General features: G+C 44.2%; 1 protein-coding gene and 1 gene segment (V, D, J or C); both read right to left on the bottom strand.

Annotated features, from left to right (window-relative positions):
* Positions 1-22,984, bottom strand: part of TESPA1 (thymocyte expressed, positive selection associated 1) — a 361,089-nt gene that overhangs the window by 60,849 nt on the left and 277,256 nt on the right. The window lies entirely within an intron of this gene.
* Positions 14,166-14,740, bottom strand: LOC121105381. The segment is given in 3 exon segments: positions 14,166-14,308; positions 14,393-14,494; positions 14,611-14,740. Coding segments are annotated over 3 exon segments (291 nt in total).

Genomic DNA, 22,984 nt, shown 5'->3' on the forward strand with positions numbered 1-22,984 from the left:
AGAGGTTGCGGGGTTGCCCAGAGCCCAAATTATTGACCAGAACCCAGGCAGTGTGCACTTGTTTTTTATGGTCCTTAGGGATGTGGGCTTCTTGATTTTTCAGCCAGCCTTCTGGGGGAGGGGCCTGCTGCGCTGATACTCAGGCAACCCTGTTTGGGTAGAGTCTCCCTGTCCCCTGAGAGGGGGGATGGGGATGGGCACAATGTGACCTGGTATTTCTGGGCTTTTGTTCTCTGGTGGCTTTCCCTGGCAGTTTTCTGTGACTCTTCTGAGAGTCAGAGCAGCAGTGGCTGAATCCCAGCCTGTGTCTCAGAACAGAGAGATCGCAGTCCACTCTCCACTGAGCTCTCTTGGCCACTTTAACTCTGTTTCTGTTGGTGCTGCCAAAAACCCTGCAGTGTCCCGGGTTGTGCGCCCTACAGCCGGTGTCTCAGCCCTCACTTCCAGGGCCAGCACATCTCTGTCCTTTGTGCTTCTAACACTGCCAGCTGCCCCCGGTTCCCGTGCGTGCTCCCGAGCCCCCTGTTTCAGTGTGGTTCACGCACACTCCAGAACGCCAGTTTTCAGTCTGGTCGCAAGCACGCTCCCGAGCTTTGGTTTTAGTCTGGTTCCAGTGAGCGCTCCAGAGCTCCTGTTTTCAGTCTGGTTCCCCGCGTTCCCAGGCTAACGGTCTCAGTCTATTTTTTCATGGGTTCTGGTCCACACGTCCGGCCCACTCCCCAGGGCAGGTGGCTACAGCTTCCTGGTGCCCGAGCGCAGCAGCTCCTTTCCCCTTCCATTTATCTTCTGATATCTGTGCGCAGGTTCACGGCTCCCCACTTCGTACTTCAATACTCAGTGCTGGAGATATTCATTTGTAGAGATCCAGATGTATGTTCCTGCATCTCAGGCTGATTCAGTGGGTTTTCAGGATGGTCTGGTACATATCCAGCTTGACTCAGGGGACCAGCTGAGAAAGGGGTCCCCTACTCCTCCACTGTCTTTTTTCCCTCTGTCTTACCTATAAATTCTATCATCAATACAATTTTAGAACCAGTTCAGACTGATCCTTCCTTCCTTCGTTCCTTCGTTCCTTCGTTCCTTCGTTCCTTCGTTCCTTCCTTCCTTCCTTCCTTCCTTCCTTCCTTCCTTCCTTCCTTTTTCATTTTGGGTCTCTGGAATCACACTCAGTGATGGACAGTTGCATACAGAAAGGTTTTAGGGTGATGCCTTTAAAAGGAAATGTAAGAGGCAAGATTTAGAAGACGTGTAATGTAATTGCAATTGAGGCCTTAGCTGGGAGGGCCTACAAAGTCATTCTGTACTGAGACAGGAAGTTGGGGTCTTGACCACAGGCAGTATTAGACCTGAGCCACATTCTGAGATGGGGCATAGCCTTGAGAGAGACAGTCCTCCACAATAGCAATTCCCAGTGAGTGCCCATCAGTGAGCTGCCAGGAGCTCCCAGTAGGTTTGGGTAGGTGGTACATGGGTCATCTCTGAGAAGGAGACCTTGGTGGATACTACAGTGTCCACTACTACACTGGATTGCTCTGTTCAGAATTCAAGGCTGCTATAATATTCTGGAGCTTCAGGAGCTCAGGTAAGTTGGGGATTTCTGGGGATTAGTGCAGAAAAATTGGGCTGATGAGTGCTCCCTCACTACCGTATGGACATCCAGGGCCAATTACCACTGGGTGCATGTCTCCCTCAGTCTGTCCTTCTATTCAGGCCCCTTTTCCCTAACACATATCTGCAGACAACAGGACAGCCTGGTCCTGCCAGCCCTAACTGTACTTCTGATCCACCCTGTGCAGAGCCTGTGTGGAGGGCAGAGGGAAGAAGGAGTTTCTGGGGACCTGAGTTCTAAAGATCTGGGCCAGATGTGCTCACTGCTTTGTCCATAGTCCTCCTGGAGATGGAGGGGAGTGTGACACAGATGGGGATGGGATTTGTGTGTCACTTCTCCCTCTGCCTGTCACTGTGACATTGTTACTGCTGTCATATGATTGACAATAATTGCTTCATCCTCAGCATGGACCCCCCTGATGGTCAGGGTGGCTGCATCCCGAGTTGGAGCCAGAGAATCAGTCAGGGGTGTCCAAAGGCAGGTCACTCTCAGTGTATGTGACCAGTGTGGGGGCCTGGCCTGGTTTCTACTGATACCAGTTAGCCAAACCACTTCCAAAGATGTCTCCCTGGCAGGTAATACTAGCCATCTGTCCCAAGGCCACAGATACCACAGGTAGCTGAATGAGCTCAGAAGCAGCCACAGGACCTGAGAGAGAAGAGAGGTCCATCTGAGAATGAGAGTCTTATTCTCAAGGGTTCATACCATGTAACATCCTCTGTTCTGAGCTGAAGATCAAGGCCAGGCTGATCCCTGGTATCTCTGGGAGCCGAGTTGTTGGGGGGAAGCACCTGTGCAGAGAAGGAGGAGGGGGAGAAAGAAAGGAGTCCAGGCCATGGTAGAGATGCCTCAGGCTCTACCTCTGAACCCAAAGTTGGGGATGGAGCATCAGAAGTTCTCTTATCCTCAGGAACGGGTTGTCCTCATGCAGATCTACTTCTTTACTTGTGGCCTTGTTGAGTGGCTCCTTGTTGAGCACAGAACAACTGGGTTTACTGGAGAATTTAAGTTTGGGCCCTAACTTCAAAGCCTGTACTCAGGTTCCCCAGAACTCTCTCTGATGTTTAGTCTGTGCCCTGGGCTTCCTCTCTGGGCTTGGCAAGAATACTTCAGTCATCCACTCTAGTGATGAGATCATCCATGGTGGTAGGTTGCAGAGTGCATGAAACAGGGCTTATAGGGACAGTGGTCATGGGCCATAGGAGAGGCCATAATTCCATCATCTAACACAGTGAACTGGTCCTGCAGCTCTTAGGTAGTTTGTTGTTTGTTTGCTTGTCTGTTCTATGTGTTAGAAAATTACATAGGAGAAAATCATCAGGATCTAGGGATATGCATAAGTTTTTGATGACACCAGAAGCATTATTTGTAAAAGGAAAGTTTCATAAACTGAACCTCATGAAAATTAAAACCTGCTTTGCAGAAATATCTAAAGAGAATGAAATAAAGAGGTAACAGACAGAAAATATTTGAAAACCACATATATAACAAACAACTGGTGTATAGAGTATATACAGAGCTATCAAAAATTAAGGAGTAAAAAAACCAACAACAAATTCAATCCATTTAGGAAATGGACAGAAGAGCAAACATTTCATTCAAGAGGATATAAAGATGGCAAATGGCACATGGAAAGATGTTCATCATTTCCCAGTAGAGTCATGCAAATTAAAACTACAATAAGATATCACTACATATCTATCAGAACAGCTAAGATAAAATGAAAGATGAAGAAGCAGGCATGAGTAGAGAAGGAGGTGCGCTGTGAGATTGTGACAGCCAGGCCTACAGTAGAAATTATGGGAGCTCTGGTGCTGGGTATATTCCTCAGAGTCCTACAGAATAGACTGCAGGGGCCCAGCTGTTATCCCACCCACATGCAGAGGTCACCAGATGCAGGCTGCTATCAGGAAGGTGACATGCCCCTGCTGTACCAGATGTCTTCAGCAGAAGTAAGTCCTGGAGTTGTGGTTGCCAACACACCCCACCTCTGGGGAAATGAGAGTTTCAATCATGTAGGTGAAGGTTAGGATTCTGGTTGTCACACAGGACTTCTAGTACAATAACAGACTCAATATCACTATTTTTGGTATTGTGACCACTACAGAATAAAGTCAGGCAGACAGACAGACTGATACACAAACACACATACTCTAGGACAGAAAAAAATTGTGGAAAGAATATATGAAAGAAGAACACACAGTATAGGATGCAGCTGGGATACTGGAAGAATTAAATAGAACATGACAAATGGGGAGTATTTCAGACATCTCCAGAGAAAGAGATTGAAATGAGAACTTCTCAAAAAAGATTATTTATTTATTTATTTATTTATTTATTTATTTATTTATTTGACAGAGACAGAGAGAGTGCACAAGCAGGGGGAGTGCGAGGCAGAGGGAGAGGAAGAAGCAGGTTCCCCACTGAGCAGAGAACCCAACTTAGGCCTCGATCTCAGGACCCCAGGATCATGACCCAAGCCGAAGACAGACACTCAACCATCTGAGTCACCCAAGTGCCACAAAAGTGAGAACTTTTGATAATTAGTGAGAATGGGGAGATAGGGGTGAAGGGAGATAGGGAAGAAGGGAGGGAGATGCAGAATAAGTAGGGGGACACTAGGGAAAGGAGACCTCCTTCAACATATGCTCACTCTTCGTTCAGCTTGCCTGGTCTCTCCTGTCACACTGTCAGTGACATCACCTCCTTCTCTCCTCCTATCTAGATATTGTTTCCTGTTTCATCTGCTCCCTGAGTTAAATTATAAATACCTCATCAGGTCCAAGAGATTCCCCAAATGAGACAATGATACTAAGGGACTTCCATTCTGGAGAACTTTGCTAAGACCACAATCTACACAGGAATGTTTGAGATAAATTTCATTACTGATCTCAGAATCACCTAGAAATCTGTTAAGCCAATAGCCACTGAAGAGGAACAATCCAGGAAGTGGAACTCACTCTTGACACTGTTCATTATTCACTTTCACATAACAAGCTGACCAGTGGTCTCTTACTGAGACCCTGAACCTATTAATGGCCACTAATGGAATACTTTGACCCCTTTTAACCAACTCTTTGTAGTTGTTACTGCCTCATTGGTTGGTTACCATCTAAACACAACAAGGAATGCTCTTTATCTGCCTCCCTTTTCCATTCAATGTCCTTGCTTCCACAGTTTGTCCATCTGTCTGTCCATATAAGACCCCTGGGTTACTTTCTTCAAAGTTATAAATACCAAAAGGCCCCAAGTGGGTTTGAAGGTGGCATGATTCACAGTATGGCCTTGGATATTATTTCTGTACAATCCTTTTGACTGCCTTTCCTACAATGTAAGTGGTGTAGCAAAATCCCTACTAAAAAGACCTGTGGGGGCCTTTTTGGAGACAAAACCACTGCAGACCCTTGGTAGAGAATGATCCTTTACTGGAGTGAGTAGGATGGACCTTTGATCCCTTGTGACTCCAGGACCTGATGTTCACCTCTCCTCTCACTCCTTCTGCACCCCTGCCGACTCCATCTCCAGAAGAACAGCCACTTTCTCTCCTCCTACCCACTTGGGAGTTTTCCAGGCTATTGGCAGCTCCTGGATTTTCCATCTCAGAGCTCCATCACTAAGGGGACCCAACCTGACTTTCTGGGATCCAGACTCAAAATCTCCCAACCCTGTTCAAGCCAGCACCCAGGAACCAGTGTTACCTTGATCAATACAGATGCTCAATGTTAACACAAAAGTGTGGGTGTGTGCGACACATGCTTGTTTTTCAGATGCTTAAAAATTATGGAGGAAACCAATATGTCAAAGAAGCTTGCCCCCATTCCAGCATACATTTGAGGGTCACAGGGCTGGGATTCAGGAGATTCAATATATTTACCATGTAAGCACTCCCCCTTCAACAGGCCGTGCTGTAGTCCTAGTAGATATGGTCCTGGGCAGACCCAAGAGGTCCTATATGCAGGATGTGGACTCATTCTTGGCACCAAAAGCTGAGAATTGACTGCAGATGGAGAAGCCCAAGTCATAGTCCACGTTGGTCCTGCCACAGATATCTTAACATGCACTCTGTTTTCCTACTAGACTTCAGCTCTGCACCTACCATGAGTCTAAGACTCTCTGTCCTGTCTCCTTTGGGGAGAACATTCAACACTGGTAGGAGTCCTATCATACTCCATGATGAAACTATAGTGAAGATATTCAGGGGTGACTGGGTGGCGCAGTCATTAAGCATCTGCCTTCAGCTTGGGGCATGATCCCAGCGTTCTGGGATTGAGCCCCATGTCAGGCTCCTCCGCTATGAGCCTGCTTCTTCCTCTCCCACTCCCCTGCTTGTGTTCCCTCTCTCGCTGGCTGTCTCTGTCAAATAAATAAAATAAAAAATCTTAAAAAAAGAAGGTATTCACTGAACTAACTTTCTTGGTCAAACCCAGAACCCTGAGATCTCTGTCTGTTCCCTGAGTGAGACCCATCATGGATGCACATGGTCTGATGGCTCTTGGGGTCATTTCAGCCCAGCTACCTTCTCAGGATAGTTTTCTTGCCTGGGTTGGTCTGATATTTCCCTGCACTGTGGTAGAGGAAAGAGAATGTTCTGTTGTCAAAAATGACCTAAATTATGACCTCTGTCTGCCTTTCTGTAGTGGTGTCTTGGGAGAGAGGCACAGGATGACAGTGTTTATAAGAAGAGTCAAAGATCTCAGGGTCCTGGAGAGGGACAGGCAGCAGCTCCATCTTAGTCCCCATGGGAAGAGGAGAGAGAGGGTGGGAAGTTTTGGCCTCACTTCCCCTTTGTGGGTATCACTGTGGTTTAACCATATTGACCATCGATTGCATAGTCTGCACCATGGTAAGACTCATCCTCATCCTCATCCTCATCCTCATCCTCATCCTCATCCTCATCCTCAGACTGGATGTTGGAGATGGTTAAATAGCAGTCAACCCCAGAGCTGGAGCCTGAAAAGTGACTGGGGATCCTGTCCCCCTTTCTGTAGCTTCTGTCACTATTAACCTTCATCACATACTGAGGGGCCTTCCCTGGTTGCTGTTGAAACCAGTAAACAAAGTAATTGCTGTGCTCACTGCTCAGGGTGCAGGTGAGCTTGACCAAGCCTCCCACGGAAGTGGATGCAGATTGAGGCTGGGTCAGCAAAGGTAGAGCACAGAAGCCTGGAAACACAAAACACAAGAATGATGCAGAATGTACTGGACACAGGACAGAGGTCCCCGGTCACTGTGCTTGGAGGGAAATAACATGGAGGTGGAACCCTGACCTGTAGAGAAAATAAAGGGCAGGAGGTAGAAGGGAACCCAGTCCATGGTGGGGAGGAGCTGTAGAAACTGCTCTGAGGCTGTCCTGCTGGGGCTGAACTCTCCAAAGTCCCATCTTATCCTCTGTTTTTGCAACTCAAGGAAGGAGGGGCATCAGATGAAAATCTATTTTACATTCTTTAGTGTGTCTCTGTAAGCTCATGTCTGAGCCCTGAGATTAAGGGCCTCATGCTAGTAATTTCCTGAGGCCAGAAGGGCCAGGTGTGGGTTTCAAGAATGGAGAGTTGATTTTACACAACACAAGTCTCTTCAAAGGAAGCATCAGTCATACCCTTTGCACTTAAGCACAGCCCAGGGGATTTGGACTTACTGGGCTCCAAAACCAAGACCCACAGTGTCCCCTAGTGGCCTCCAGGTTGAATGTCACTCTATATGTATTCCTCTCTCTGTATCTGTGTCTCTGTGTCTCTGTGTCTCTGTGTCTCTGTCTCTGTCTCTCTCTCTCTCTCACACACACACACGCGCACGCACCCTCAGAGGAACTCTCTTCGCACAGGTCACAAGAGGCACATCCTCTCAGGGTGCCATCCTGCTTGCTGGGTCTTCCAGCCCAGGGACATGGTCCTGGTTCTCCAACAGAGACATCATGGGATGTCCCAGCAGAACTACAGCAGAACTACTTCCTGCTTGTCCAGACTCTGTGACATGTGCCATGTCATCCCCATCATCTCACTAGAGGTGCCCTACCTGTGACTTCCTAGTTCTGGGAGGGAGAACCGAGTTCTGCAGAAACTGCAAACCTGAACTACACAGGTTGACAGTCAGCGTGTGTCCTCTGACCTGACCACAGAGGGTAGCACGGAGGCCTGGGTGGGCATAGGGGAGGGATGATGGGCCTCAGGGCTGGGGCTGGTCTCACTGAGTGAAGAGAGGCTGGGGCAGAGAGACCAGGGGCACCTCACACTGATCCCTCTAGGAGTCAGAGAAGCACAATGGGGATTTCACAGGCTATAGACATGCCATGTCCCCAGCAGAGCTGCGGTGGGCTCAGGAGGTCTTAGATGCACAGGTGCAGGAGAAGCAGATCATCTTGGTGTCCTGGGGGAACTCCATCAGGAAGGCAGCTGGCACTGCACTCCATGTCCTGATGATTATGAGATTCTTGTCTCACTTCTGATCTGATTGGGAGAATGTGGAAGCCATCTTGTCATGTCAGAGATTCATTCACTGTGCTGATAATCAGAAAGCAAGGATGGAGCCTGGATGTCAAGGCAGAGAGGCCATTTAGGAGATGGTCAGGGCTTCTTCTGGGCTAGTAGGTATGCCCCCCTGATCCTTGAGAGCTTTGTGGTGCCCATTCAACCTGCAGAATCCCCCAAGGGCAGGGAGGGGCCAACCTTGGCAGAGACAGTTGTGGGTTGAATTATGTCCCACTGCCCCCAAGTGTATATGTTTCAGTCCTAACCTCCAGTATCTCTCACTGGGACCTTCTTTCAGTATAGGATCATTGCGATGTAATTAGTTAAATTAAAACGAGGTTGCACTGGAGTAGGGTGGGCCCCAATCCAATTTGACTGGTGTCCTTATACAAAGGGAAAATTTGGAGACAGACTCTGTCAAGGGAGAACACCATATGAAGATAGAGGCAGAATCTACAAGGTAAAGAATACCAAAGATTGCCAGAAAGCCACCAGGCGCTGGAAGAGAGGCATGGAACAGATTCTCTTTCACAGCCTACAAAACAATAGCAGCCCTGCCAGTGCCTTGATCTCAGACTGCTGACCTTAGAGTTGTGAGATAATATATTTCTATTGTCAACTCCATCCCCAGCTTGTGGTGATCTGTTATCACAGTCCTAGCAAACTAATACAGTCACCCACAAGAACTCTGATTTTCAGGGCAGTAGCAATGTGGCTGGGTTCCTTCCAGTCTGTTATCACAGCACCTGTGGAAAGGCCTACCTATTTTTCTCCTCTCATAGAGTATCTGATTCTCCTCCCCAGAGGCCTGCCTCAAGTTCCCCAGACAGCAAAGTGTCGGTCCTATAACCTAAGTTTCCTCCTGGGATCATGGTGGTGATTGGTGCACATGGTCTCCAGGGTCTTGTCCTGTCCCACAAGGGCATTCTGTAGTTTCCAATGTAAGTTATCAGCATGACTGTAGATATTCAAAATTACTAGTTTGTTGGGACCTGTGCACTATCTCTTTCACACAGAACTGAGTCTAACAGTAACAATAGGTATTGAGATATTACCTGTGTCAGAACATTGTGAGAGGGGAGTATGGGATCCTATGAGAATATTTAGCAAAAATATCTCACTTATTCTTCCTTTCATGGTTGACCTCCTAAGGTTGGGATTTTTAAATAAACTATCCTTCTCTTGAAGGGATAATTTGGAGTTAACCAAGTAAGGGCCAGTACCCCAAGAAGGGATGAGGGACAAAGAGTGGAGATTAACCATGAGATGGGAGAAAGGGGTTGATGAGGATATATGAGCATATAGTTGTATGTTTGTCATCCAGTTTGACAATCTCTGCCTTTAATTGCCTTTAATCTTTGCTTAATTCATTCACATTAATGTTCTTATGCTTATAGCTGAATTTACATCTGCCAGTTTATTTCTGATTCTATGTCACATGGTTTTTATTATCTTGTCTTCTTCCTTTACTACTTTCTTTTGCATTATGTGAATATTTTCTAGTTGTCATTTAAACTTTTTAATGATTGTTTTCACTTAATTTGTTATTTTCTTAGTAGTTACTTTAGAGCTTACCATGTGTAACTTAATATAACAGTATCCACTTGAGATTTATACAAACAATTCTAGTGAGATATAGAAATACTACTTCTATGTACTTCCATCCCACCTCCTTCTTTTTCCCCCATCTTTCTCTTGAGATGCTGTTGATAGATCACTACTGCTGTATGCCTGTATATGTTACAAACTCAACAGTGTATTATTTCAATCATTACTTCATACAATTTTATGTCTTTTAAAGAAGCTGAGAGAATAAAGGAGAGCAAGTATCTATTTATTGAATTTGTTATAGGTACCTTAATTTTTACCATTTATGGTTCTCTTCATTTGTCCTTTCCAATAGGAGTTACCATCCAATGTCATTTCTTTGCTATAGTATAGCTTTTCTCCTGCTCACCATTTTGTGTTATTATTGTCAAATAAAATTTATACACACTGCTTTATACAATTGCTTTTAAAATCAGTTTATAGAAGAAAACAGAAGAAATATGAACTTATACTGTTTTTTATAATTACAATATTCCCCCCTTACCTGCAGAGGGTCTTGTGTTCCAAGACAACCAGTGGATGTCTGAAATCACAGATAGTACCAAGCCCTATATAATTTTTTTCCTATACATATATTCCTTTGGTAACGTTTAATTTATAAACTAAGCATAGTATGAGCTTAACAACAATAATGAAAACTAATGTAGAATGATTATAATAATATACTGTACTAAAAGTTATGTGAATGTAGTCTCTTCCCCTATCTCAAAATATCTCATTGTCCTGTACTCACCCCTCTTCTTGTGATGTGAGATGATAAAATGTCTACATGATGAGAAGTAAGGTGAATGATGTAGACATTATAATGAAGCAGACATGATACATCAGAAGGAGGATCATCTGCTTGTAGACTGCTGTTGACTACAGGTAACAAAAACCACAGAAAGCAAAACCACGGGTAAGGGGTGGGGGCTATTGCACATAATTACATTTACTGGTACTCCTTGTTTTTGTTGTTGTTATTGTTTTGTTGTTATGGATTAGAATTACTCTTGGTGGTCACTTGCGTTTAGCTTGAACGACTTTCTTTAGTATTTCTTGAATAGTAGGCCTGTGTAGCAATGTACTCTTCAATTTTTACCTGGGATTACCTTTATTTCATCTTTATTTTAGTTTTGCTAGATATAAGATTCTTGAATGACAATTTTTTTCTGACAACACTTTCAATATGTCATCCCACTGCCTTCTAACCTCCATTCTTTCTGATGATCAGTTGGCTATTAATATATTGGGGTTTCCTTATACATGATAAGTCATTTTCATCTTGTTGCTTTCAAGATTTTCTTAATGTTCTCCAGTGTTTGATTTCTCTTTATCTTCTTTCCTTCTGGTACTCCCACTATACACATGCTTGTGTGCTTAATGGTGTCCCACTTTTCTTTGAGGTTTTGTTAATTTTGCTTCATTCTTTTCCCTCTATGATTTTTGGGTGGCACACTATCATTCTTTCTGTTAAGTGTGCTAAAGCTTTCTTCAGCTAGTTGAAATCTACCTTTGGTCCCCTCTCATGATTTTTTTCAATGCAGTTATTGTATTTTGCAAATTCACCATTTCCACTTGGTTGCTTTTCATATATTTTTTCTCTTTACTGAAATTCTCTACTTGATGAGACATAGCACACGCTTTTTTAGTTCTTTAAGTATGGTTCCTTATAGCTCTTTAAATATATTGATAATAGTTACTTTAAAGTCTTCTTCTGCTAAATCTGATATCCTGGCCCTCTTGCAGATAGTTTGTGCTCCTTCCACTTTCCCCCCATGTATGGATAACACTTTCCTTTTTCATCATATGTCTCATCATTTTCTATTGATTTTTTGTAATTTGAGGTAATATTTTCTAGCAACTCTGGATACTGATCCCCTTGTCCCCTCCAGGAGGTGAGGGGATGGGGTAACTGGGTGATAGACACTAAGGAGGGCACATGATATAATGAGCACAAGGTATTATATAAAAGTGATGAATCACTGACTTCTACCTCTGAAAGAATAATACAACATGTTAATTAATTTAATTTAAATAAAAAATGGAACTGAAAACAAAAACATAAAAATAAATAAATAAATAAAGGATTCCCTGCAAATTGCAGGAAGAACAGTGTAGGGGTCTGATGGCCTCCAGTTCCTGTCATTGCAGAGTTGGAAAGAGTCATTATCTAGGACCAAGTCCTAGAAACAAATAAGGTCTGTCATGTCCCAGACAATTAGGTGGAGTATGTTTCCTCTCACTTTAGCTTGAAGAGAGAGAGAGAGCAGTGACACTTGAATTCTCAACACCATGCTACATGAACCTCCTATTCACATAGTTAGGAAGCATCTTCAGAGCAAGTGGGAAGCCTGTGAGCACAAGGCAGGTTTTGGTCTCACTTCCAAATGAACTTGGACCACTATGGAAAGTGCCACCAGGAGCATATGAGCAGCAGTGATAACCAGCCTCATACTTAGGCTGGAGCTGAGAGATGGTCAGGGAGTTTGTGTTCCTAGACTTGGAGCCAGAGAAGTGAGCAGGGATTCCTGAGGGCTGAGAATGTGTATAGTAAATCAGGAGTATGGAGGCCATGCCTGGGTGCTGTTGGTACCAGAAGACAGCATTATAATGTCCAATGAAATTGCTTCTTCCAGCAAAGGTGAGTGTCCATCCCACAGTCCCAGGCAGCCATTCATGGCAAACTGGTCTCAAGACCTTGAAAAAAGGAAGAAGTCACTCTGCTGAGATCAGTGCTGGAGCCTTAACAAAACTGAGAAAAAGAAGACAAATGATCAGGTTAGATGTCCCTGTGGTCCCTTTTGTGGAAGACTCACCAATGCCCTGGGTAAGGAAGGTGAAGAGGACCATCAAGCACATGGTAGAGATGCCCAAAGGTCACTGCCTTCTGAAACCACAAACCTTTTCCTGGCTCCTCCAGACCTCTCATATCCCCTTTCCTGCTTCAGAGGAGTGAGGGACCTCACACAGATATGCTTCCAGCACCTCCCACTCCTCACCCCCTCTGATCTAACCCTTCATTCTAGATAGTTATGCTTCCCAGGGCACAGAACTTAGAAGAAGGATTAAACACTTTGACATGAATTTTCTTGGACAGAGTTCATATTTGTGCCCAGCAAATGGAGCCAGACTTGGAATGCCCCTTAGTTCCTGTTCTGGGAATCCCCATATAGTTGAGGAATAATCCGAGTACTTTCTTTCTGTGCTGTGTGGATTGTGGGTGGGGAGAGGATGCAGAGGGGATGGAATTAGGAGAGATTCACTCTTTCCTTTGTAGGCACCAAAAACAGAGAAGGGGGTGGTTCACATTACTTATCTCCCTCCTATCCTCCTAACTAGGATTGGTCTTCATGCTTCTCTGTCCCCTTCCTTGAAGGACTCTGAGGCTCAGGCCTGGGGGTGTCTGTGGGTCTTTCAGGGAAAGAACTTATTGGGCCCCAAAATATGTGGATCACCCCTCACACAAGGTCCTCCTTTGCATAACTCAGGAAGAATCAGCGCTTGGGACTTCATACAGGCCCGGGTATATCACAGCCATGACCTTCCCCAAATTCAGGCCCTTGCTGTCTCTTGAGGGCCACATTTGGTGCAACCCAAGTACCAGGGAAGGCACTGAGTGAGAGCTGGAATCCCTGCTCTGCTCCTTCTCCTCCCTCTTTCTTCCCCTCCCAGTTAGTACCAGGTCCCTAGATCACCCTTAAATTCATCCAAAGACATTTGCCTTTGTCTCCATCTTCCTCAAGAAAGGAATGCGTCACCTGCTACACAAGGTCCTTCAGAGCCCACCCCTCAGAACCAGGTAGCTTGTCCCCCTGAACAGCATTGTCACAGGGTTTGTGTTATTGTGGTAGATCTGGGCTCAGGGCTGAGGAAATGTTAGAGGTCAAATAAAACCAAGCCCTGAAGGAAGCCTGGACAAGAACAATGGCATGGGGAGAAAAATGATTGGATTCTTACAATGTTGAAACAAAAAATATGGGAGAGAAGAGAGACACAGAGAGAAAGAGAAAGCTCAGTCAGCTTTGAGAACACTCCAAATAAACAGGAGTAGAGTTTTCCAGGGTTTGTGGATGTGGTTGAAGGAACTGGAGTCAGGATAGCCCTAAAGACCCCAACTCCAGGACCTCCCATCAGAGTGCATTTCTCTATTACGTGGGGCAGAGGACTTTCTTCTTATGTTCTCTGTACAGATACTAACTTACCTCAGAGCTATGCAATTTCCTGAGGTTAATTATTTTCCATCTGCACAGAGATCCCTGACCTAGATGGTTTAAAGGGGAAAACCAATCAAGGCTGACTGGTCCATGCCAGAAGACAAATGTCCCCTCAGGAAACAGACTAGGAATTCTATGAAGTGTGAATATTCTGAAGAAAACACTCCACCTGTCCCAGAGAAGGGGGGCCTCCATGGAAATGAGCTGCCAGATGTCCCCATGTTGGGTAAGCATCTTCAAAATAAGGAGAGTGCCTGTGAGCAGAGGGCAGGTTTTGGTCTCACTTCCTCATGAACTTGCACCACTGTGAGAATTATCACTCGAAGTAACTGAGGTGCAATAATAATCCCCCTCGTCTTCAGCCTGGAGCCCAGAGATGATCAAGATGGCTGTGTTTCCAGTCTTCAAGCCAGAGAAGCGATCAGGGATCCCTGATGGACGGGAACTTACACGATAAATCAGGAGCTTGGGGGAAGTGCCTGGCGGGTGCTGATACCAGGAGATATAATTATTACCTCCAATGTTACTGCTGCTTCCAGCACAGGAGATGGTGACAGTACTTCCCAGAGCCCCTGATAATGAGGGAGGCTGAGTCAGGGTAGACTGGGCCCAGGACCCTGAAAACAGAAAGAACACAGTCTAGTGAGTTTAGTGCTGGAGACCCAAGTGAGGCTGAGGAGGAGACAAAGGATCAGCCCAGATGTCCCTGTGCTCCCTTCCCTGGAGGCCTCACCCATGCCCTGAGTGAGGAGGGTGAGGAGGACCAGAGCCCAGGCCATGGTGGAGACTCCTCAATAACAATGCCTTCTGAGACACCAACCCTGGGTCTGGCTTCCCCATAAATCTCTTATCCACTGCCCCTGCCTCAGTGAAGGGAGGGGCCTCCATGCAAATGTGTTTCCTGACCTGCCTCTCCTCATCCACTCTGATCTATCTCTATATTCTAGATACTTCTGCATCCCTGGAGGGCAGAGCTTAGCTGTCCAGACATTAAAATGCTTTGACATGGATTTTCTGAGTCATGACAGATTGAGCCTAGGGATTCAAGTCAGCACTGGAATATCCTTACCTTCCACTGGGGAAGTCTTGGTATGGATGGGAGAGGAATCCCAGGACCACACTGCTATGTGGGAGGAGGGTAAGAAGAGCTCTCCAGGCTGGCTGAGATTAGGGGAATCCAATTACTCCTTTTCCCAGGAGCACAGGCAGAACTGGTATCTCATTGTCCTTCAACTCCATCTTGGTGCCCCTCAGTTACCTGGTCCTCAAGCATCACTCTGTGCCCTGCTCTGCAGTGGTTTGAGTCTAGATGTTTACTGGCACATTGAGAAGGGAATTATTGGAACACAACAGATATTAGGGCCCCCTTCCCTGGTGTTCCACTTAGAGTGGCTCCAGAAGGAGGTACTGGAAATGCTTAAAGGACAGAACAACAAAAATTGCTTTTCCTGAATTCAAGCCTTTGTTGCTCCCTAGTGGACTCAGAGCAAAAAGGCCAAGCACCAGAGAAGGCAGCTGACAGAGTGCTGGAAACCCATGCTCTGCTCCTTCTCCTGCCCTCCCTCCAAACCCTCCCAGCTCAGTCCCAAGGCCCCAGATTCCTTCTGATGCAATTCAAGATCCTTTCCACTTGTTCTTTACTCCCTGCAAAATGAATTATGGCACCTGCAAAAGCGAGTGGCCCAAATGCTCCCTCCCAGAGTCACCTTGCTCATAACAGGAAGGCCATGTCACAGGTATAGAGTATGTGAGGGGGATATCGCTTAGGGTGAAGAAACATCACATATTAAATTAATACAACCCCAGTCAGTATGAGGATGAGAAAAAAGGGACCATGAGAAAACAACTGAATTCTCAAAATGATTAGAAAACAAGATTAATGCAAGAAAGATAGCTGATTCAGGAAAGAGAGATACCTCATTAAAATCAAAAGAAAGGAATCCAGGGTCTGAGCCTCTGGGGGAAGGGGACAGGAGTCAAGATTGGCCTCAGGTGCCCAGCTCCTGCGACTTCTCACTAGGGCAAGTCTGTGTGTCACAGGGGACACAGGATGCTCTCTGTCTGTCTCTGGTGCACACTTCATTTTGTTTTTGTTTCTTTTTTTAATTATGTTCAATTAGCCAGCATCATTGTTTTTTGATGTAGTGTTCAATGATTCATTAGTCTTGTATAACACCCAGTGCTCATCACAACACGTGCCCTCCTTAATACCTATCACCTGGTTACCCTATTCCCCCACCCCCTCCCCTCTGTAACCCTCAGTTTGTTTCCTGGAGTCCAGAGTCTCTCATGGTTTGTCTCCCTCTCTGATTTCTTCCCATTCAGTTTTCCCTCCCTTTCCTATGTTCCTACATGCTATTTCTTATGTTCCACACATAAGTGAAACCATATGATAATTGTCTTTCTCTAGTTGACTTATTTCACTTAGCATAATCCCCTCCAGTTCCATCCATGTCAATGCAAATGGTGGGTATTCATTTTTTTCTGATGGCTGAGCAATATTGCATTGTATATATGGACCACATCTGCTTTATCCATTCATCTGTTGAAGGGCATCTCAGCTGCTTCCACAATTTGGCTATTGTGGACATTGCTGCTATCAACATTGGGGTGCATGTGCCCTTTCTTCTCACTACATCTGTATCTTTGGTGTAAATACCCAGTAGTGCAATTGCTAGGTCATAGGGTAGCTCTATTTTTACCATCCTGAGGAACCTCCATACTGTTTTCTAGAGTGGCTGTATCAGCTTGCATTCCCACCAACAGTGTAAGATGGTTCCCCTTTCTCCACATCCTTGCCAACACTTGTTGCTTCCTCTCTTGTTAATTTTTGCCATTCTAACTGTTGTAAGGTGGTATCTCATTGTGGTTTTGATTTGTATTTCCCTGATGGCTAGTGATGTTTAGCATTTTTTCATGTGTCTGTTAGCCATTTGTATGTCTTCTTTGGAGAAGTGTCTGTTCATGTCTTTGGGCATCTTTTGACTGGATTATTTGTTTTTGAGTGTTGAGTTTGAGAAATTCTTTACAGATCTTGGATATCAGCCCTTTATCTTGGGCACACTTTGTGACCTGATCTTGCAGCTGTGTGTGTCCTGGGGCAAATTCTTTTCATCCACAGAGATGTTTGACCTACTGTGCTTTTCTAGAAGGTTTGGAGAAAAACTGATCAGGACTGACAGATCCTTTCCAGGAGTTCTATGGACTATAGATGCTCTGATGACACTCTTTTCCTATCACTGTTCATACCACATGACAGGTGATTCCAAGAGGTCCTGAACAATGTTTTCTTGGGCCAGATCATGAGATGAGCAGAGTGGTGGCCACTGGGATGGGGGAAAGGAAAAGTATTTTGGGGAAGAAGATTTTGGGACTTGAGTTTATTGCTTGTGTGTTTTAAACATTCAACTACTGAAATATTTAGATATTTGTTTAGGTAAAGATGCCTATTTTTTTTGATAATAATAACATGGTAACTACATGATGACTTTGTCTTAAATCAGTCAGTGAAGCATCTGAAACTAGATTTGTAGCCCATTAGTTTGGATCCCTGTCTCTTGGTCTTGCTACAGAGAGATGTCCTGTGAACATTCCAGGTATCCAGATGCTTCCTGCAAGAAACCAACCACTGATCTTCATGAGGAGCTGCCTTGCATCTGCTCTATCTTCTGTGAGTTCTAGGAACACCCTCAGAACCCCCTATAATAGAGGAGTAAGGGTTTCATGTAAAATTCTGCTGAATATTGTGCTCACACAATTACACAAGACACAGAAATAATAAGCTTGACTTCCACAGAAGGAAGTGAAATTAACACTTGCATATAATATGATGAAAGAACAATAAACCTAAAGAATGTAAAAAATTTTGAAATCATAAAATCAATACCTGGATTCTTTTATTTAAGGATACAAGAAATACAGAGATTCCTTAAAGAATCACAGATTACAAGATGCATGTAGAGAGAGAGAAATATCAAGAAAACATATATGGCACCTGACTCAGAAAATCAATGGGGAGGGAGGAGATAAGATGGTGGAGGAGTAGGGGTCCCCTTTTTCAGCTGGTTCCCTGAGTCAAGCTGTATATGTACCAGGCCATCCTGAAAACCCATGGAATCAGCCAGAGACACAGGAAGATACATCTGGATCTCTACAAAGGAACATCTCCAGCACTGAGTATTGAGGTACGAAGCGGGGAGCCGTGAATCCGTGCACAGATATCACAAGATAAATGGAAGGGGGAGGAGGCACTGCACTTGGGCGCTGGGAAGCAGTACACCCCTGCACTGGGGAGTGGGCTGGACTCGTGGACTGGCACCTGCGAGAGAGCAGACTGAGACTGTGAGCCTGGAAATGCATGTGCGACCAGACTGAAATCCTGAACTCTGGAAAGCACACTCAAACTAGACTGAAACTGAGAGCTTGGGAGCGCTCGTGCAACCTGACTGAAAACTGGAGCTCCGGAGTGCTCACTGGAACTGGACTGATACTGGGAGGTCGGGAGCGCATGTGCGACCAGACTGAAAACAAGCGCTCTGGAGTGCGCGCAAACCACACTGAAACAGAGAGCTTGGGAGCGCGCGTGGGAACCGGGGGCGGCTGGCACTGTTAGAAACACAAAGGACAGAGATATGATGGCCCTGGAAGTGAGGGCTGGACACCGGCTATGGGGTGCACAACCCGGGATGCTGCAGGGTTTTTAGCAGCACCAACAGAAACAGAGTTAAAGAGGCCAAGAGAGCTCAGTGGAGAGTGGACTGCGATCTCTGTTCTGAGACAAAGGCTAGGATACGGCCACTGCTGCTCTGACTCTCAGAAGAGGCACAGAAAACTGCCAGGGAAAGCCGCCAGAGAACAAAAGCCCGGAAATACTGGCTCACAGTGTGCCCAGCCCCATACCCTCTCACAGGGGAGAGGGCGACTCTACCCAAACAGGGTTACCTGAGTATCAGCACAGCAGGCCCCTCCCCCAGAAGGCAGGCTGAAAAATCAAGAAGCCCACATCCCTAAGGTCCCTATAAAACAAGTGCACACTGCCTGGGTCCTGGTCAATAATTTGGGCTCTGGGCAACCCTGCAACCTTTCCGAGTCAGAACGATGAGAAGGAGAAATCCCCCCCAGCAAAGAAAAGATAATGAGTCTGTGGCCTCTGCCACAGAACTGAAGGATATGGATATAACCAAATTATCAGAAATGGAGTTCAGAGTAACAATGGTCAAGATGATGTGTAGACTTGAAAAAAATGTTAATGATAATATTAACGAGAATATACAATCTCTAAGGGTGGAAATGAGAGCAAATCTGGCAGAAAATAAAAATGCTATGAATCAAATGCAGTCAAAACTAGATGCTCTGACAACCAGGGTAAATGAGGCAGGAGAACAAATTAGTGAATTGGAGGATGGGATGGTAGAAGAGAAAGTTAAAACAGACACTTGGCTCAAAAAAATCCAATCTCAAGAATGTAGATTACGGGAGATTACTGACTCAATGAAATGTTCCAATGTCAAAATCATCGGCATCCCCAAGGGGTTGGAGAAAGAGAGAGGTCTAGAAGAGATATTTGAACAAATTATAGCTGAACACTTCCCTAATCTAGCAAAGGAAACAAGGATTCGTGTCTAAGAGGCAGAGAGGACTCCTCGCAAGTTCAACCATGCCATACCTACAACACGTCACATCATAGTGCATTTCGCAAATATTAGATCCAAGGCTACAGTATTGAAAGCAGCCAGGGTGAAGAAATTTCTCATGCATAGACGCAAAAATATCAGAATTATGTCACACCTGTCTACACAGACCTGGAATGAGAGAAAGAGTTGGCAGGGTATTTTTAAAGCTCTATCTGAGAAAAACATGCAGCCAAGGATCCTTTATCCAGCAAGGCTGTCAAACAGAATTGATGGAGAGATAAGGACCTTCCAGGATTCGCAGAAACTGACCAATTTAGTAACCACGAAACCAGCCCTACAGGAGATATTAAGGGGGGTTCTATAAAAGTAAAAAGGCCCCAAGAGTGATACAGAACAGAATTTTACAATCTATAGAAACAAAGTACTTACAGGCAACATGATATCATTAAAATCATATCTCTCAATAATCAGTCTCAATGTGAATGGCCTAAATGCTCCCGTAATATGCCACAGGGTTCTAGATTGGATAATAAGACATGACTCTTCCATTTGCTGTCTACAAGAGACTCATTTTGAACCTAAAGATACATCCAGACTGAAAGTGAAGGGATGGAAAAGCATTTTTCATGCCAATGGACTTCAGAAGAGAGCTGGGGTAGCAATACTCATATCAGACAGATTAAACTTTAAACAAAAGACTGTAGTTAGAGATACAGAAGGACACTATATTATTCTTAGAGGGTGTATCCAGCAAGTGCATATGATAATTATAAATATCCATGCCACCAAAAGGGGAGCAGCTAGATACACTGCCAACTCTAAAAACAGAATAAAGAGACATACAGATAAAAATACGTTAATAGTAGGGACCTCAACACTCCACTATCAGCAATAGACAGATCACCTAAGCAGAAAATCAACAAAAAAAACAAGAGCTTTGAATGACACACTAGGCCAGATGGATCTCATAGATATATATAGAACACTACACCCCAGAACAAAAGAATACTCATTCTTTTTGAATGCACATAGTACACTCTCCAGAAGAGACCATATACTTGATCACAAAACTGGTCTCAAGTGATACCAGAAGACAGAAATTATTCCCTGCATATTCTCAGACCGCAGTGCTTTGAAATTGGAATGCAATGACAAGGAAATATTTGGAAGACACTCAAACACTTGGAAACTAAGAGCCAACCTGCACAAGAATGATTGCATAAACCAGGAAATTAAAAATCAATTTAAACAATTTATGGAGACCAATGAGAATGAAAAGACAATGGTCCAAAACTTTTGGGACATTGCAAAGGCAGTCCTAAGGGGAAAATACATAGCCATCCACCTCACTCAAAAGAATAGAGAAATCCCAGTGTTCATAGCAGCATTGTCCACAATAGCCAAATCGTGGAAGGAACCGAGATGCCCTTCAACAGATGAATGGATTATGAAGCTGTGGTCCATATATACAATGGAATATTACTCAGCTATCAAAAAGAATGAGTTCTCAACATTTGCTGCAACATGGATGGCACTGGAGGAGATAATGCTAAGTGAAATAAGTCAAGCAGAGAAAGACAATTATCATATGATTTCTCTCATCTATGGAATATAAGAAGTAGGAAGATCTGTAGGGGAAGAAAGGGATAAAGAAAGGGGTGGTAATCAGAGGGGGAATGAAGCATGAGAGACTATGAACTACGAGAAACAAACTAAGGGCTTCAGAGGGGAGGGAGGTGGGGAAATGGGATAGACTGCTGATTGGTAGTAAGGAGGGCACGATTTCAAGGTGCACTGGGTGTTATACGCAACTAATGAATCATCGAACTTTACATCAGAAACCGGGGATGTACTGTATGATGACTAACATAATATAATAAAAAAAAACATTAAAATTAAAAATAAATAAATAAAATGCAGCTTTTATATTCTCACTTCAAGAAGCTGGAGCAGGAACTGAAGAACAGGTCGAACCCATGCATGGGAAAGAAGTTGATCAAGATTAGAGCAGAGATCAATGAATTAGAAACCAAGAGCACAGTAGAGCAGATCAGCAGAACTAGAAGCTGGTTCTTTGAAAGAAAAAATAGGATCGATAAGCCACTGGCAAGACATATTCATAAGAAAAGAGAAAGGACCCAAAAATAAAATTATGAACGAAAAGGGAGGGGTCACAACCAACACCAGTGAAATTAGAAGGATCATTAGAAACGTTTATCAACAGCTTTATGCCAATAAATTAAACAACCTGTAAGAAATGGATGCCTTCCTGGAAACCTACAAACTACCAAGACTGAAACAGGAAGAAATTGATTTTTTAAACAGACCTATTAAGTTACCTTGGAATTAACTTAACCAGACATGTAAAGGATCTATATTCCAAAAACTATAAATCACTCTTGAAAGACATTGAAGAAGACACAAAAAGATGGAAAATATTCCATGCTCATGGATCTGAAGAATTAATATAGTTAAAATGTCCATGCTACCCAGAGCAATCTACACTTTCAATGCTATCCCGATCAAAATACTGATGACATTTTTCAGGGAACTGGAACAAATAATCCTTAAATTTGTGTGGAACCGGAAAAGGCCCTGAATCGCCAAGGAACTGTTGAAAAGGAAAAACAAAGCTGGAGGCATCACAATGCCAGATTTCGAGCTGTACTACAAAGCTGTGATCACAAAGACAGCATGGTACTGGCACAAAAACAGACACATAGACCAATGGAACAGAATAGAGGACCCAGAAATGGACCCTCAGCTCTTTGGGCAACTAATCTTTGATAAAGCAGGAAAAAAACATCCAGTGGAAAAACGACAGTCTCTTCAATAAATGGTGCTGGGAAAATTGGACAGCTACATGCAAAAGAATGAAACTTGACCACTCTCTCACACCACACACAGATGTGAGACAGGAATCCATCAAAATCTTAGAGGAGAACATAGGAAGCAACCTCTTTGACATCTGCCACAGCAACTTTTTTCATTATACATCTCCAAAGGCAACAGAAACAAAAGATAAAATGAACTTGTCTGACTTCATCAAGATAAAAAGCTTCTGCACAGCCAAGGAAACAGTCAAAAAAACTAAGAGGCAGCCCATGGAATGGGAGAATATATTTGCAAATGACACTACAGAGAAAAGACTGGTATCCAAGATCTATAAAGAACTTCTCAAAATCAATACATGGGAAATAAATAATCAAATCAAAAAATGGGCAGAAGGTATGAACAGACACTTTTCCAATGAAGACATACAAATGGCTAACAGACACATGAAAAAATGTTCAAAATCATTAGCCATCAGGGAAATTCAAATCAAAACCACATTGAGATACCACCTTACACCAGTTAGAATTGACAAGGCAGGAAACAAAAAATGTTGGAGAGGATGTGGAGGAAGGTGATCCCTCTTACAATGTTGGTGGGAAGGCAAGTCGGGACTGCCACTTTGGAAAACAGTGTGGAAGT

The sequence above is a fragment of the Ursus maritimus genome, unplaced genomic scaffold (genome assembly GCF_017311325.1).
Source record: "Ursus maritimus isolate PB19 unplaced genomic scaffold, ASM1731132v1 scaffold_26, whole genome shotgun sequence".
Classification (NCBI taxonomy): Eukaryota; Metazoa; Chordata; class Mammalia; order Carnivora; family Ursidae; genus Ursus; species Ursus maritimus.